Below are 16,820 nucleotides of genomic sequence, written 5' to 3' on the forward strand. Positions count from 1 at the left end.
AGACGTCAGACACGTAGAGCGAAACCTTCGTTTACACGATTAATATATTTATTTTTCACATCAGCATCGTACAGGAACCCCGCCATGCAAGCGTATATTTCACCATCTCGATTCAGTACTGTGAATGAGGGCTTTAATCTGATTTCTGAATGTGTTAAGAAAACAGACAGGATGGGAACTGGTATTAATACAGTTATTTGCAGGCGCAGTAAGTGCCATACTACATAAACAATAACTGCGTAATAATGAAGCTGACGGGGTCTCCGAGGGCTCAGAGGCCTCTGAGCTTCCGCTTATAGCTAAAACACAATCTATTTCCACCTGCATGTTCTCGCAGTCGGAGAAGCTGCATACGGATTCTGTATAAAGGCTCGGTATAACACCACAGTACGTCTCTCAAGCGAAATATTTCAAAAGTATATCTTATCCGCAGATGACAGTGTTTTACCTGACGAATTGACCAGTACAGTCGGCTTTCTAAATCGTACCACAAACATTCGTGACAGCTTCCACATACGCCTTTCTCACTGAACGAAGAGTTCGTGTTAATTCTTACCGGCCGCTTTCTGAACAAATTTGCATGTCCTGTTTATACATTAATATTTTAAACTGTTAGATGAGCAGAGAACTATATTATTTTCCGTGACTCCTATATGAAAATATCAACTGGTAAGAATGAAGAACTTGAAATATCACAAGCGATCACAAGACTGAACACATAACGTTAATTAATAATTATTTTACTTCAAAAGATACTTGACCAGGGAGCCCTAACCTAAGCATCGCCATTTCATTGTTAATCTTTACTGAGTTACAGACATGAACTCTCAGAACATCGGGAATGTGGCTGTAAAAATGGCATAATACAGTCTTCACGTATTTCTGGTTCTGCATTCTGGAATATACGGACACAACATGTGAGAGAGGGCTCTAAGGTTTACTTCTTTGGGATCCCAAGATTGAGATAAACCTTCCCCCGAAACATTTGTAAATATGTGCGAGACTCCATTACGTAAAATCCCATTGTGACTGACGCGAGCCCGACAGAAAATGAAATTGCTTCAAATTTCGTTTCACAAGAACTTCACTGGCAGTATTCATCATTTTAGCACATGACGTAGAATTGTTCGCTAATTGGATGAGCGGCTAAGACCACTGACAGAAATAACTGAACACACGCTGTCCAATAGCACTGCCATCTGTGGATACACGTTGGTTACAAGTTTCATGTTGGTGTTCTCAATTGCTTTGGGTCTGAACAGTTTTGTGAATTTATTGTAAAATCTTCCAATATTCGGTAAGTATGAATGTTGTGGAATATTTTATACAAGTAGAATACAAATCTGCTTATGTTATCTGAAGCTCTGTGGAAGTCATTCTGTCATAATGCGGTTTGGTCCTAATGTTTTTAAAATCAACGGTCTACATTAGAGAATTTTTATTGTCACATCTGTTATTAAAATACTCAAGGAGTCGGTGTGTAAGTATTTGTTTATTTGACCGTTTTGAAAACCGTAGAGAAGCTACAGTATTGTAAAAATTTCTAAAATATGAACCAAGGAAGCGAGACGAGTACTGGCACAGTTAAGTTAAAGTGAACCTCTTGTGTGTAAACCGTTATTAATAATTTATTTGTTACTTGCAAATGCATTGCAGTTTAATAAAATACGTAGACAAGTTATCAGTGTAGTAAATTGGCAAAAATTAACTTTGATTCAGATGTTTTTAATGTGTACATAATTTCATTCTGAAAGAACATTTAATTTGTTGCCTAACTGGTTTAATATCATTTTATGATGCAATCAGACTTACTTTTTATTACTTCGCTTCAGTTACGTGATGGTATAAGCCATATTTCAATGGGATGTATATGGTAGCAATGTTAAATTTGGAAGTGGAGTTAATTTTTTCATATGAATACAGTATTCATGATAGTTCTCATATGAATTATTTAATTCCTCAGAATTAAGGCAGGATGCAAGATAAACATTTATTTAAATATGAATCCTTGAAGCAGAGAGAATGTGCATGTGTGTGTGAGGGGTGGAATGAAACATTGAACATAACCATTGAAGTCAATCCATTGGTGAAAGTACACATTCACACCACACAAGTCACAGAAATATAAACGTACTTGATTAACAGTTAAACCTACAGATGCTATAGACCTGGTTTTCCAGCTTTGTGGTAACAAATTTGTCAACATGTTTGGCATTTTGGTTTACAGAATGAGGAGTTTATTCCACTTACAGGAATGGTGAATATTATTACAAAAGTGAATAATAATGATGATGATAATTTATTTAACATCCAAAACTATTACATAGGCACAATTGCACAAGTAAGTTAAAGAACATCTGAACACAACATGTCAACAGCTCTTAAAAATGTCTAAAACAATAACTAATACAACTCCTTGCTATACCTTATCAACCACGAATAACAACACCCAGAAATTCAATACAAAGCAGTAAATAAACAACCAACAACACAAGTCAGCCATGTAAAACAAAGTATTACACATTTAGAGAAAATAACAGACCAAAGACCATCTATATACTTCCATATCATATCAAGACTATTTTTTTTTTAATTCAATTAATTAGGGGGGGGTCCTAATTGGGTCCCCTTGGCACTGCAGCCACTGATTGGCCTATTGTAGCCTGCTCTGGATGATTATGATAATGGAGAATTTGGTGGAATGAAGATTGGCAGGGGAAACCGAAGTACTCAGAGAAAACCTGCCCCAGTGCCACTTTGTCCACCACAAATCCCACTTGACCAGACCCGGGATCAAACCTGGGCTGCTGTGGTGGGAAGCCAGCAACTAACCACTTGAGCTATGGTACAGACTTGTATCAAGATTAACTTGAGTTACCAAAAAGCTCTTGTAAAGAATAAAGACAGTTCTGTAATAATTAAGTTTTTAATTTATTTTTAAAAACCCTAAAATTTTCTATTCTTTTTAGTTCAAAAGGTAAGTTGTTATGTATTTTTATTTCCTTGTTAATTACACTTTTTTGGCAATGAGCTGTGTTGCATAATTGGACTTACAAATCATGTTTCTCTTTTGTGTTCTACTTATGAATGTCGGAATATTGAGTCGTGTAGATCTTATTCTTTTTTGTAAAGCACAAGATCTCAAATATGCATAATGAAGTTACTGTTAAAATCTTAAAAAAATCACCAAACAGACTTCCACAAGAGACCCTGTTATTGACTCCCTTAATAAGTCTTAGACCTTTCTTCTGTATTTTAAATACTGCAATTGAGTCATTTACCACCCCCCCCCCCAAGAATGTAATACCACATTTTAGTATAAAGTCAAATTTTGTAAAATAAACATTTCTTAATACTGGTATACTTACTGAGTCACATAAGGATTTAATCAAATGAGGCTTTGGGTGTCTTGAAGCTGAGCTAGCCTGCCCTAACTGAACTTAATCTAACAGGAAACATACATATTTGAGAAGGAACACTATAATCTGTCTCATGTAGTGTGAGGAATGAAGTAAAGAATTTGGTAAGGGAAGGTAGATCAGATATAGCAGAAATGTATAATCCTTAAAATAAAAACTGTGCAAACACTTCTCATCCTAGTGGTTATTTATGGAAAACTAACAAATATATAAACACAGTAGTTTGGTTTGTTGTCAGTGAATGCAGTGAGAATTTTCTTGTACTCAGCATATGTGTACATAAATATTGTAAAATGCCTACTCAGTTTAGATTGACTCATCGGTTATGGGAATAGGACACTGGCTGTCATCGGAACTCAGCCAGATCTCTATTATTGGTTATGCTAACGTGTTATCAATGTGACAGTGCTCATCAATTTTTCATTAGTTTCACATGTTGCATGTTTTTCCATGTGAAAATATAGAAACCACCTGTAATTATTATGTTTATGTATTATATAAGTTAGTTTTTTTTTGTCTACTTGTGTTTTTGTTGTGTAAATGTGTGTTGATTTTGAAACTGTCATTGAACCAGACCCTTCTGTGATGAAACATAAGAAAAGAAAGCCACTGACAAGTGCTGAGAAATGGTGTGCTAAACGTTTCTTACAAACGTTGAAGATAATTTCCATGTTACACTGAATGAAGGGACAGATTTAGTGGATAATGCAACTGGTATGTCTAAGGCTAGTGTGTACCATGCTAGAAAAGAACTGAAAGGTGATGGAAGGCCCTAGAAGACAAAACTGTTGAGTGACGAACACAACAGGTTTATGAAATCTGCCACTCACAAGAAAAATGCATAATTTTCTTTTACCAGAAATGAAATTCTGACTTTGAATGAAATATTAGCTAGTGAATAGAAATGGCTATTTACCAGATTTTTTCTCATTCAACTACCTGCAGGCCTTTGAAAGTAATGGACTTAAAATTTATGAAACAAAATCACCAGTGTGGTTATTCAGTGAGAAGGATGAAATAAAATGAGCTATGAAAGGAACTATGCTGTGTTATATCCCAGAAAGTAGATCTCTGCACATTAATCAATTTACAGTCTGTATTTTATGTCGTACAGTGTGTCCACAAAGTCCCTTTGGGGTTTTGAAAAATTGTGGCATGCAAACAAATTGAGCTAGCCACATGCATTTTTGGCAGATTATAGTGAAACTCTGAAAGTTTTTTACTGACCTCAGTAGACCTTGATGTGGGATCCCTTGGTGACACAGAGAATGTTCAGATGATATTCGAGCTCTTGCCATGTTATGTGGAGCATGTCTGCTGGAATAGCCCAGATTGCATACCACAAATTGAGCACTTACAGCCACACATTCTGCAACAATATGCATGTTCCTAGACAGAACATTTCCAGGAAGATGGATCGGCAGAGACGGTCCAATGCCTTGGGCCCCACGTTCACCAGACCCAACACCACTGGATTCTTTCCTGTGTGGTTATGTCAAGAGCAGTTTGTTCCAAACACCAGTTAATGGACTTGATGACCTAAAGGCCTGTATCAGGAATGTTATCTCAGCCATTCCAGCGGACATGCTCCACAGAACATGGCAAGAGCTTGAATGTTGTCTGAATGTTCTCTGTGCTACCAAGGGAGCCCATATCAAGGTCTACTGAGGTCAGAAAAAACGTCCAGAGTTTCACTATGATCTGCCGCAAACCACGTGGCTAGCTCAATTTGTTTTTGTGCCACAATTTTTCAAATCCCCAAAGGGACTTTGTGAACACACTGTACCTATTAGTGTTTAGTTGCATTCATATATATGTCAGATGTTTCACAAGGAGACCAATGTTTTCATAATAAGCAATAATATTAAAGGTATATTGGGAGCTGTCAACATGACAATTCTCAGTATATTTTAACACATTGTGGACCGCTTGTTTAAATATTTAAATCACCCTGGGGACCGGGGTCTTTAAGCCTTGCACCCTAACTTATGCACTGTTCACTTTAAAAATTAATATAAAATCTCCTAATTAATTTTATGAACTAAAATTTTTGGAGAACACTTACCAGAGCTCCTAGAAGTGCTTGCGTATGTGATATCTCTGGAAACATTCCCCTTTGTGAAGAGGCATCACGCAGAAGTTGCAGATGTACGCAGTCCTACTCTTCTTCTTGTGGACTGCACATACGGCACTGCCTAGAAGGGTACTTCTTCTTGCAGTGTTCACTCTTCACAATTCTCATGAGGGTATGTTTCCGCATATCACCCGAGAGTTGTCCAAGGGGGTCCACATGAGGCCTCCAGCGGGTGTGAACAGATGGCCCCGGCTGCACTACGTCTGTGTCTGACGCAGGTACTGCCGCCACCGTGAGGTCAGTAGCCCAAGCTTTTGTCAAGTTCAACAGAAATGCTTTGTATTTCAAAGTAGAATTTCTGTTCACCTTTTTGAAAACTGAAAATGAATTGAAAAGTGCACAGTTTATAAGCCACAGTGCAAGTTTCTTCGTCCATTTTACTGTTTTCCTAGGAAGGGAATAATAGGCCAAGTACTTGTCGGCCCTATCAACTCCCTTCATGAACATATTATACTCGGAAATACAAAGAGGCTTCTTTACTTGCCCGTGGCGTCTCTGAACATCAACCATACTCGAATTGTGAATTGTGGAAACCATATTCACAACGTGAATATCCTTCCAGGACTGAAGAAGAATGTGCCCCTTCCTCCTGAATGTGGTGTCACCACGTTTCAGGCATTTACATTCCTCTTTCAGATCTGAAAGAAGGCCTCTGTTCACCCTAATTGTACCACAAATATGTACTTTCCTTGAAAGTAGGTATTCTGCATTTGCCACACTGTTGTAATAATTATTTTGATAAACGTGATAATTTTGATCCAGATAGGGACCCAAAACAGAAACAATAGTTTCTTTCAATTTCTTGCCTTCAGCAGAATAAATTTCTAAATTTCCTATATAGCCTGAAGTGCTTTCCATGACTACACGAACAAGTAGGCCATACTTTGTGAGTTTCCCAGGATTATATGTTCGAATATGAAGCCTTCCCCTCCAAGGAATCACAGATTTGCCCAAAGACATTTGTTGCTCTGGCTTATAAACTGTCTGAAATTTCTCAAACAGAATGTCTAATAAGGGCTGAATTTTGAAAAGCCTGCCCGTTGGTTGTGGTTGCACTTCATTATTATTGAAATGCAAACACCACCATATCTGTTCAAATCTCTTACGACTCATGAGTTTGCCAAAAATGGGTTACTTGACCAATAATCCTTCAAAGTATCTCTCTTCGTAAGCCCCATTAGAATGATCATAGCCAAAAATATTTTCATTTCTGTAGAAGTGACATCCACCCACTTCACCACCTTATAGGTGTGGTCGTACCCCTCACGGTGTTGGAGATAGTATCTGTTATTCTCCTGACATAACAGGTCAAAGAAACTATCTCCAAAATCAGTGACGCAACTTCAGACACATCCGTTGGGTCCGATGGCATCCGCTTCACCCCCGGATCACCAGCAAACCTACCCAAAGTGGGGGTTTTGTCCACTTTACCCCATGTGGCTGTCCTGGTACTCGCACTTTCACTGGACACAATATTTCGGGGGGCCCTGTGGCCCCTGTCACTGTCACTTTCATTGAGGCTGGCCTCGCTATCAGAAGATGAAGCAGTTGGCAAATCTGATAGCTCATCGGAGAACAAATCTAATATTTCTTGTTCTCCGAGAGAACGCTTCGCCTGCAATTGCTTTTGTCTCTGATCCATGTTGCACTGCTAACTTCCTGGTTCATACGTGGAAGCTTGGACTCGAACAAAGGCTTTTTTCTCTAGGGTGTGACAGGAAATGAGCGTGATCATGTTACTGGCTAAGCTAGCAAACATTCCCGAGGTCAGCTTCGCAGTAGTTATGATGCAACTTGGCCACACAGCAAGATATAGTTGGTTGCAAGATAACGCGTCAGAAAAGGGCCAGTTGGCCCGCCCGGTTCACAACGCTATAGAAATGTAGAGGGCCAATTGGCCCCTCCGGTCCTGAATGTGTTAATACATAATACACAACAGGATGTAAAAAATAAAGATATGTAGTAACATGACTGACATATTTATGGCCATGTTTTGTAGTGGTATAGGAGTGACTTTATTTTAACTCTCTGACTTGCTGAGACAAGGTATGGGATCAAAACCCCTGGTTGTGTACCAGAAGTATTTCTTAACCTCAGCTGGTATTAGTTTTTTCTTTCTTGTAACGAATTTGTGGAGTATTTCTTAAGGTTATGTGGGACTGTCCCAAGGACAAGCAGAATTCTTCATGCTTTGATATAAGAAAGTGTATTTACTGGTCCGTTACCTACTAGTAGACATCATGTTGTTGAGTGGGTTTGCTTGCGTGGGAATGTGTTTACCAAGTCATTGCCTAGCAAAGGGTATACACGTCATAATGTATAAAATGTACTACTTACTTAACTCATGGAGCTGAGCCCTTCTGGAGGAGCCACCAATTCTGCAGCTACTCGAGAATTTCTGAGCATTTTATGGAACCCAAAAGTTCGTTAGCGTGTTCACAAGAGCCCTCCACTGGTCCCTATCCTGAGCCTGATCTATCCAATCCATATCATCCCATCCTATGTCTCTAAGATCCATTCTAATATTGTCAACCCACCTATGCCTTGGTCTTCCCTGTGGCCCCTTTCCTTCTGGCTTTCCCACCAATATCCTATACGCATTCCTTGTCTAACCCATTCGTGCTACATGCCCTGCCCGCCTCATCCTCCTTGACTTGATCATTATAATTATACTTGGAGAAGAGTACAAGTTATGAAACTCCTCATTATGCAGTTTTCTCCAACCTCCTGTCACTTCATCTCTCTTCAGTCCAAATATTCTCAACACCCTGTTCTCAGACACCTTCAATCTATCTTTCTCCCTTAATGTCAGAGACCAAGTTTCACACCAATACAGAACCACAGGCAAAATTGTAGTTTTGTATATTCTAATTTTTATGTTTTTGGACAAGAGACGAGAAGACAAAAGGTTCTGGACTGAATGGTAGCAAGCATTACCCAAGTTCAATCTCCTCTTAATTTCCTCCCGAATCAGGTTTCGATTTGTTATCGTTGTTCCCAAATATCTGAACTGTGCCACATTTTCAGAACATCTGTTTCCTATCTTTATGTCATGATTTTGCCCTGCATTTTGGTGATGAGACAGTAACATATACTTAGTTTTCTCTGTGTTTACTTCTAGACCAACCTCTTTACTTGCATCAGTTATAGTTTGTGTGTTTTTCTTTATGGTATCTACATTATCACCCAGTAGATTCACATCATTGGCATAGACCAACAGCTAATGTGTCCCGTTTAATTCAGTCCCACCTGGTTTGCCTGAACCTTCCTAATTGCATATTCTAAGGCAAAGTGAAAAGGAGTGGCGATAAAGCATCTCCTTGTTGTATAAAATGTATAGACTGCTAAATAAAAATAGTAATAATAATAAATACTTCCAGTAATTACATCAGTAAAATAATAATTAAATTCTTTGAAACGGTTAGAAAGAAAACGGCAACAAGTCTTGCTCCAAATATGTGGTATTGTAATATAGAGAAACACTAATTCATGTAACATTTCAAGCCATTCTGAAGCAGCCTCTGCTTGGGACAGCATTATATATACTGATCCAGAAAGAAAAATTGCTATTCATATATTGAATTAGCAGACATTCTTCTTGTGCTAGGAGAGTGCAATGGAAATTCTATAGATGCTGTTAGAAGATACAGAAAAAATGCCCTAACTGCGGATGCCAAATCATCTTGCATTCCTTTCTATTGACCAGTGACTCTGAGAGGTGGGACCGTGTAGGAGTAGTAGTAATAGTGGCAGTGGTGGTGGTAGTGGTAGTAATAGCAGCAGCAGCAGGAAAGGAATGCACTTGCACCCAACAACCTTGCAGGAATAACGCTTCAAGTAGGGCTTGCCAAGGTTAATGTGTCAGGACGCAGAGAGGTCAGGGACAGTGCAGCTGTTGTCGCAGACATGAGATAAGCATAAATATTGCTGATAGCTGATGTCACAGAGATTACTGTGGTGGAGGCTGTGTATGAAACATGGTGAAGACTTTTGACATGGTAGTGTTTGGTTTCTGATGGGCAGTGCTGGAATTTTGTAGTTGGATTAAGAAGGATCAGACATGTGGGCTGTGGAGCATGCACTAGAAATAAGAAACTTTCACAAGTTCAGGTTGTAGTGGGTAGTTGCAAGGATACTGTTAAAATTGATATTGGAGTAGGTTATGTATGTATGGACTGGCTCAGGTTAATGTCCGGTGGTACATTTTTGTCATAACAGTGATGAAACTTTAGGCTCCCTGAGTAACTTATCAGCTGTGGAAGGAATTATTTAATGACATTGTATCAAGTACAGAGGTAGTATACCATGATGTGAGATGTGATGGTTTTGAATGGTGGGATGGGGATGTCCTGGCCTTATCTTGAGGAAGGAACAGTAGAAATCCTCTTTACTTGTTTTAAATTCCAGTTAATTGAACTGCCTAACCATTCCTATCATCATTGTTCCTTTGTATTGCTTTATGTGGCACCTTTTGTTGCTGTTTTTGGCATCATCAATTTCTGAATAGGGACACAGAAAATTGTAAGTGGGGGGAAAGTGCAGACATGGGTGTAGTGGAATCTGTATTTAGCGTTCTCTGATTTAATGTTTTCATTAAATTAATGAAAACCTTAAATCAGAGGAATTATTAAAATAAGGAAAATCTTGAAGGAAGTAAATTTAATATTGAGACTACTGCCTTGGGATAATTAAAAACTGAACAGTAATTTAATTTAATTTATTGTTCAGTTTTTAATTATCCAGTAGTCTCAATATCAAATTCACTCCCTTCAAGATTTTCCTCATTTTAATATTAAAATCCACTGGTCCCCAAAGAAGCATGAAATGGGTGTTTCATAGAAATGTGTTTGGGTGCCATACTCTTTCTGAACTGATATTTGACAGGGTTTCTGGTATGCCCCAATTGTTTCCCCATATTCATTTCAGCATGTATCAACTCGAAGTACTAGGAATACCTCATTTTGTACTCATTTGTGTATCTGATGTATATTTTATGTGAAGGGTTTTGATTCACATGAGACTTATCAGGCAGACTTTCCAGTATTGCACAGAGATAGAGAGTTTTCATGCTTTTCTGGTGTCATATAGGAAATGCTGATGAAAGGTGGGTAGGTTATTGACCTATTTAACAGTACATACAGAAAGACAGGGTGTACAAATTCCAGGCATGATGTCATAATAGCATCTAAACTATTCTTCCTTGTATGTTATAGCTAGTGCATCATGGCCTGAAGATGGCAGACAAAACTATTTCTTTCCCCATCCCTTTTGTTTGTCCCATCATTATTCTTCTCCTCCTTTCTTTTTATCTCTCTTTCATATTAAAACATTTCCTTCACCTACCACTTTTCTGGTCCTCCATTTCTATATTGTTGGATATGTGGATCGTTGCCTGACAATGGGTCTACATGCCACAATATGTACACATTATTGTCATTTCTCTCTCCGTATCATAGCAGTGGTAGAAAATAGGTCATACTTCTCAATATCCAGCAATGGCAGAAGATGGTTTACATTTTCCTGTATACCAGCAATTGTGCATTGTGCTTCCCCTAAGTGTGACATAAACTGGCTATTATTTATATGTACATGTTTCAGTTCTTTTATTAATAAGAATGAAAAATTTCTCATCAGAGGTACTTGGCTTTTCATTCTGGCCCATAGATTTGTACAATATTTGTGCAGGTCTTCTGCGGAAAGACATAATTTAATTCACTTAGACACAGCTTGTAAGTAATGCTATTTCTCAGATAGGTAGCTGTGAATCCCTGTCAGACCATTTTTTGGAAAACTGTGAAGGTGCTGTCCTCAGGGATGAGATGCGATGTGATTCTTTGTAGTGTGATAGAACATCACCAGCATTTTGGAGGAATCTGGTGTCTCTGTGTTCAGGGTAGATAAGTAAGCCTAGCAATAATAATATATCAATACTGCATTTTTCCATGGCCAACTTACACTTTTACCCTGAAGATGAAGATAGCAGTTTCCTCTGAAGCAGTGATAACATTGTATCAGACTCCATAGCTTAACATTGAGGTGAATGGCATAATGGTAATGCTATAGATATATAGTCAGGAGGTGTTCAGTTTGAATTTCTATTTGGACAACAACTGTCCTAACTGAGGCGCCTCATTATTTCATTAGTCACTCCAGGTAAATGGCACGATGCTACCTCGATTGAACCATGACTGCTTCCTTCAAAGTCTTTTCCAGGTTGTCAGTTATCAATTGTCCTATAAAAAAGGTAAAGTTGTACCTGTGCTTTATTAATTAAGCACTTCGTCATGAAGCCATATGGGGGAGTGGAGGTATAGCTCCACAGTTCTTGACCTGGGCACTAAATGGAGGTGAGTGGGTCAGGTTTATGGCCCTGAAGCTGTACCCTGGGAAAAGAGCTCCCAGTACACATTGGACGGGAGTTAGGGTGGGCCCCAGAGATGGTCTGGATGCTGTGGAGAAGAGAAAAATATTGCCCATGTCATTAATTGAACTCTGACTGTCCAACCTATAGCCTGTCACTATACCAACTGAGCTATTCTATCTTCTGTCTGAAACATCTTTGAGGGTATGTCATAACTTTGAGTGGACATCCATTTGGGAGTAAAGTCCCTTGTATTTGAGATCATTGGTATGGAGATTTTGGTGCCCATCATATGTTGAAAATGGAATCAGGTCACTTTCTAATGATGACATATTGATGTAAATCACTGTCTGATTATGATGATGATGATGCATCCTCAACGATATTTTGGACAGATTTTCATTGAGCTCTGTATTGTCTTGATGTAAAATAGACCACATGCACGCGCACACAAACGTACATGGCATCACTTCCCAGAAGACCGTGTCTTCATAGTCACTGCCATGAGAACATCAGATCTTGCTTGGAAGAACTTATTTTTATATGAAGGGTGATTTATGGTACAGAAAACACAAGCTCATTTGATGGGAGAATAGATGGTGATTCATATGCAACTAGAAAGTATTTTATGTGAAATTATTTTTAGGAGCTTAGAGTTCTCAGTAAAGAATGGAGTCTTTGTGGACACTTGTTTTTGCATAAGAAAAACTAGTGGTAACAGGGATATATCTGTTATGTAGGTGTAGGCTAGTGCTTCCTTTCCTGCCGCTTGTGGTTGTACTTCATCAGCTGATTTTGGCACGTAAACTTGTGTTAATAATAGCACTGCTTCCCTCTCAATGCATTGGAACTGTGGGAGTTGCTGTGCAGTTATTTTTAAACCACTGTGTCATGATATTCATGATGGAGGGAGCTTGCTAGCACAATTACTAGAATTTATTTATATGTGTGATGCAGGTGAGAAGTTGTGAGATGTTGCAAGTATGCAGATATGTATCTGCAGTACTGAAACAGAAGGAATGAATCACATTGTCTGTTTTTTAAATAGACCATGGACACTTCATTTTATGTTACTGTGTGTAATTTCTATGTTTATTGCTTCAATATCCAGATGAAAGCCACTGATAAAGAATATTTCACTTTCACTGATGCTTGTCACTGCTAGTACATTATTAGAAATTAGTATTATTATCTGCTCCATTTGTTCTCTTTCACACTTGGTGGTGGTCATTCATTAATGGTCTATGGCTGATTTATTTAAATAATTTAACCTTAACGTTACATGGTGTCACATGTTGTGCAGATGGTGGAGTGACAGTGACTGGGATTATAGTGCTATCAGTTCATGTTATGTCATAATAACAGAGCACAACAAATTTTTGCTCTCATTTTTTATAATATGTACAAAATAACCTGTCCTTGGCTAAATCAGGTATGCTGATCACAAAGAAACAGTCAGAAAGTTGTAACACATCAGTTATTGTTCATTTGCCTGAATTCAAGGCATATGAAAGTACATATCACCTACTACACTGTTTGAAATAATGTCAGAATGTAAATGAGAATGCACTTTTGACTAATAAAATATAATTTTCTTGAATTATGGTTGACACATAAGGACTAGGTAAAGAGCAGAAGTGAAAGAAAAACATATTTTCTGGCTCGTGAATTTAGTACACAGAACTGTTAGGAACTGGGAAATTTTAGTGTCCAGATTTTGAATTAGCATGTTGGAATTAACTAAAAAAGTCGATTTTCCTTAGTTTTACTGTAACCTTGTTGACTGGGTTTATTATTGGAATTTATTTTTGTTGTGTTTTGTCATGGGAACTGTCAGATACAAAATTTCAAATCTTTGTGGCTGTGGACCTGAACTTTTATACTGCATTGAGTAGAATAAAATTAACCTACACCAAAGTGATGTGATTGATCATATGCACAAAAAGGCATCATGACCTCATTAATTTTCAATGTATATATTTTAACATCCTGCACTTTGCTGATGACTTGTGAATATATTAATGAACTTAGCAGCGCTAGTAATCAGTATGTGATAACAAGTGGGACTTGTTAGTCTGTTGTATAAAATGGAGAGTCCTCATGTTCAGTGTCTATATTCTTAATTTCCAGGGTACTGGTTGTCTCAATAAAGAGGAAAAGCCTCTGGACTTTGTGTATATCCCATATGTGAAGGGTGTTTCACAGAAGTTCAGATGCATTGGGAATTGATATAACATTAGGATGATCTTAAAAAATATATACACTCTTAGGAATCCATTGATGAGAACCATGCTGGAAAGAGATCGCCAACAGATGGCACAGTACATCTATAACATTCCCTATGAATGTGGCAGAAGTTACGTCGGTGAAGCAGGCAGACCTCTAGTTGTGCGGCTCCAGAATATAGGCACACTCTTAAAGAGGGTCTTCTAGAGAAATCAAAGTTAGCCCAACGTGCCTATGAAGAGGGCCATGGGTGTAGGCTGGGATGAAGCTAGGATTGTGCAAATTAAAAGTAACAGCAGGTATAGGACTACAAGGAATTGGCCCATATTATGTGCTTAACCAATCCAATTAGCCATCCCAGTCTTGCAATTTTTCTCCTTATCAGCTATGAGGTTAGCAACTCACAGGGAAGATCAGGGTGATCTGGCAGATTCTTCATGGACTTCTGTGAGATTTTAATCCTGAAGGTTCCATTTTTTTATTTCTCACATGGTCCTAGTGGCAGACAAAAAATGGTTCCACAACTTTCTCCAGTTAATCCTGTGCATTAGTTTTCATGGACTTGGTTCATTGCATAAAATTTCCACCTCATTTTATATCTTAGTTTCAGATCTGTGCATTTTTTATCATACATTTTTCCTGTTATCTCCAATTGATGAAGCCTGGTCTCAGGTATTTATATTGCTGTAGTTATACTGACATAGGTTGTTCAGTGATTGAGGTTAGCTCTTTCTGAGGAACCTAGCAGAGTAGTGTGTCCCCCACTCACCTGAGGATGAAAACAGATCCAGTTTTTGAAATGTTGTTTTCTCTAGTTTCTTGTAAAGCTGGATGGTGGACAGAGTTAAAGAACCCAGTAATTCTGAAGCTCACTGCATGTTTCCAAAAAAGATAAATAATACTTCAAACTGAAAATCATTACCCCACCCCCTCCCCCATTTACCCTATCTCCACCAACATAACTTCTTCCTAATGTTCCATCACCAAGTAATCAAATTGCAAATTGCAAAAAACCAACTTGGCAGGCAATACTGAAGCTCAGCAACCTACAGCAATTTTAGAAGATTTTTTTTTAATTCTACAAAATCCTGTCACCTACAGTATCATGAACTTCTTATTGTGACCAGTCACCCTCACACACCAAAAGGTTTTGCATGCCAAAAACGTCGAGAACTGAAGCTAATCTACAGCACACAACAACCAATACCCTAAACACACCACGCTCCCCCATTTTATATTTAAATTATAATTTTTATTTAATGTTCTTAAACTACTAAATTTTAACCTTCACATTACAATACATGTCATTCAAGAGGTATCTCAAATTAAACCTTAAAATGTAAGAATTTAGATAATAATATTGGTAAATGTATAACAGGGATCCATTTTAATAGCTAATTCATTTATGACAGACGTGTATTTGTGGACCACCTGATGTTCTCTGCAGATCAAAACATGTAGTGGGTTGTAAATAAACCAAATAGCAAATATTTTAGTATCAATTTTATAACCAGTTGTTGTGTTGACAGCTTTCAAATATACCTTTAATATATGATACACAGCAGATGCAAAAGCTAAAGAGGATGCTGTGCAGTTGGCACCCACTTCCCCATTATGTCCTTAATTAAGCAGAGTGATAATTTTAACTGCATTAATTTCCAAATTAATTTAGAACTGAATATTTGAATATTTTTAGTTGTGAACTTTGCCAGTGTCCAGTGCAGAAGGTTACATAATTTTATTACATACTGTATGTTATAAAATAAGTGTGTTCCAGAGTGTTTGTAACATGAAAAAAGTTATTTTGTTGTGTGCTGCACCTTAATGAGAGTCAGACCTTTCCAGTAGACATTCTACATGTATATATTGTGTGTGAGATTGGAAATATGTTGATGGTAACAATTTTGTGTGTTCAAAAGTCTGATGTTGTTATTAAAACTCGTTCAGAGCACCAAGTGTATGGATGTGAACACAGGGTTGTTGTAGATGATGTAAATGCATCGAGATCTAAAATGTAAGATTTGAGGCTTTCATGGCGGTGACTATGAAGAAAGCAGTCTTCTGGGATTTGGCACCGTGTATATGTGGTGTTAACCGACGTTTCGGAGGAACGTATCGCCTCCATCTTCAGGGTAGAAGAAAAAATATAAGAAATCTGCAAGCGAAGAGAACCGACCGGTTCTCATGGTCTCTTCGCTTGCAGATTTCTTATATTTTTTCTTCTACCCTGAAGATGGAGGCGATACGTTCCTCCGAAACGTCGGTTAACACCACATATACACGATGCCAAATCCCAGAAGACTGCTTTCTTCGAAATCTAAAATGTTTTAAGAGTCTCTGATGTTCGAATTGTCCCTCACAAAGTGGTAACAAGTGTGATTTGTATTTGGGTGGTGCCTAGATCATGTCCTTGCATGTTATTTGGTTCCATGGTTTTACTTAATCCTCCCCTGTAAAATGATGGTATAGTTACATTAAAATATCGCTAGATAATGGCCAGTCCACGCCACGTGCCTCCTGATTGCTCATTTAGTCATAGCCATATCACATTGGATGGTGTAACACTATAGTTAACACAGCATTTGTAAATGCTTCTGAATAAGTTATGTATTATGGCATGAAGACCTGTTGCTAGGCAACAACCACAAAATAAGCAGCTATACAACAGCCATTGTTAAGT

The 16,820-nt window shown here is 38.0% G+C and overlaps 1 protein-coding gene across 5 annotated transcripts in view; it reads left to right on the forward strand.

Annotated features, from left to right (window-relative positions):
- The first annotated feature begins 1,200 nt into the window (after nt 1-1,200).
- The window catches only part of LOC111864737 (GMP synthase [glutamine-hydrolyzing]), a 74,727-nt gene continuing 59,107 nt past the window's right edge, over nt 1,201-16,820 (forward strand). Inside the window, exon 1 of one of the 5 annotated variants that reach the window (XM_023852228.2) lies at nt 1,201-1,297. Coding sequence is in view for 2 of the 5 variants with exons in the window: in XM_023852226.2 (XP_023707994.1) it covers nt 9,531-9,551 (21 nt within the window). In the remaining 3 variants the exon portion in view is untranslated. Of the gene's footprint in view, nt 1,298-9,508; nt 9,552-9,601; nt 9,664-12,780; nt 12,872-16,820 lie in introns of those variants that run through there. The other 4 variants (XM_023852229.2, XM_023852226.2, XM_023852230.2 and 1 more) reach the window with 4 other exon arrangements.

Source organism: Cryptotermes secundus, unplaced genomic scaffold (genome assembly GCF_002891405.2).
Source record: "Cryptotermes secundus unplaced genomic scaffold, Csec_1.0 scaffold724, whole genome shotgun sequence".
NCBI classification, from domain to species: Eukaryota; Metazoa; Arthropoda; class Insecta; order Blattodea; family Kalotermitidae; genus Cryptotermes; species Cryptotermes secundus.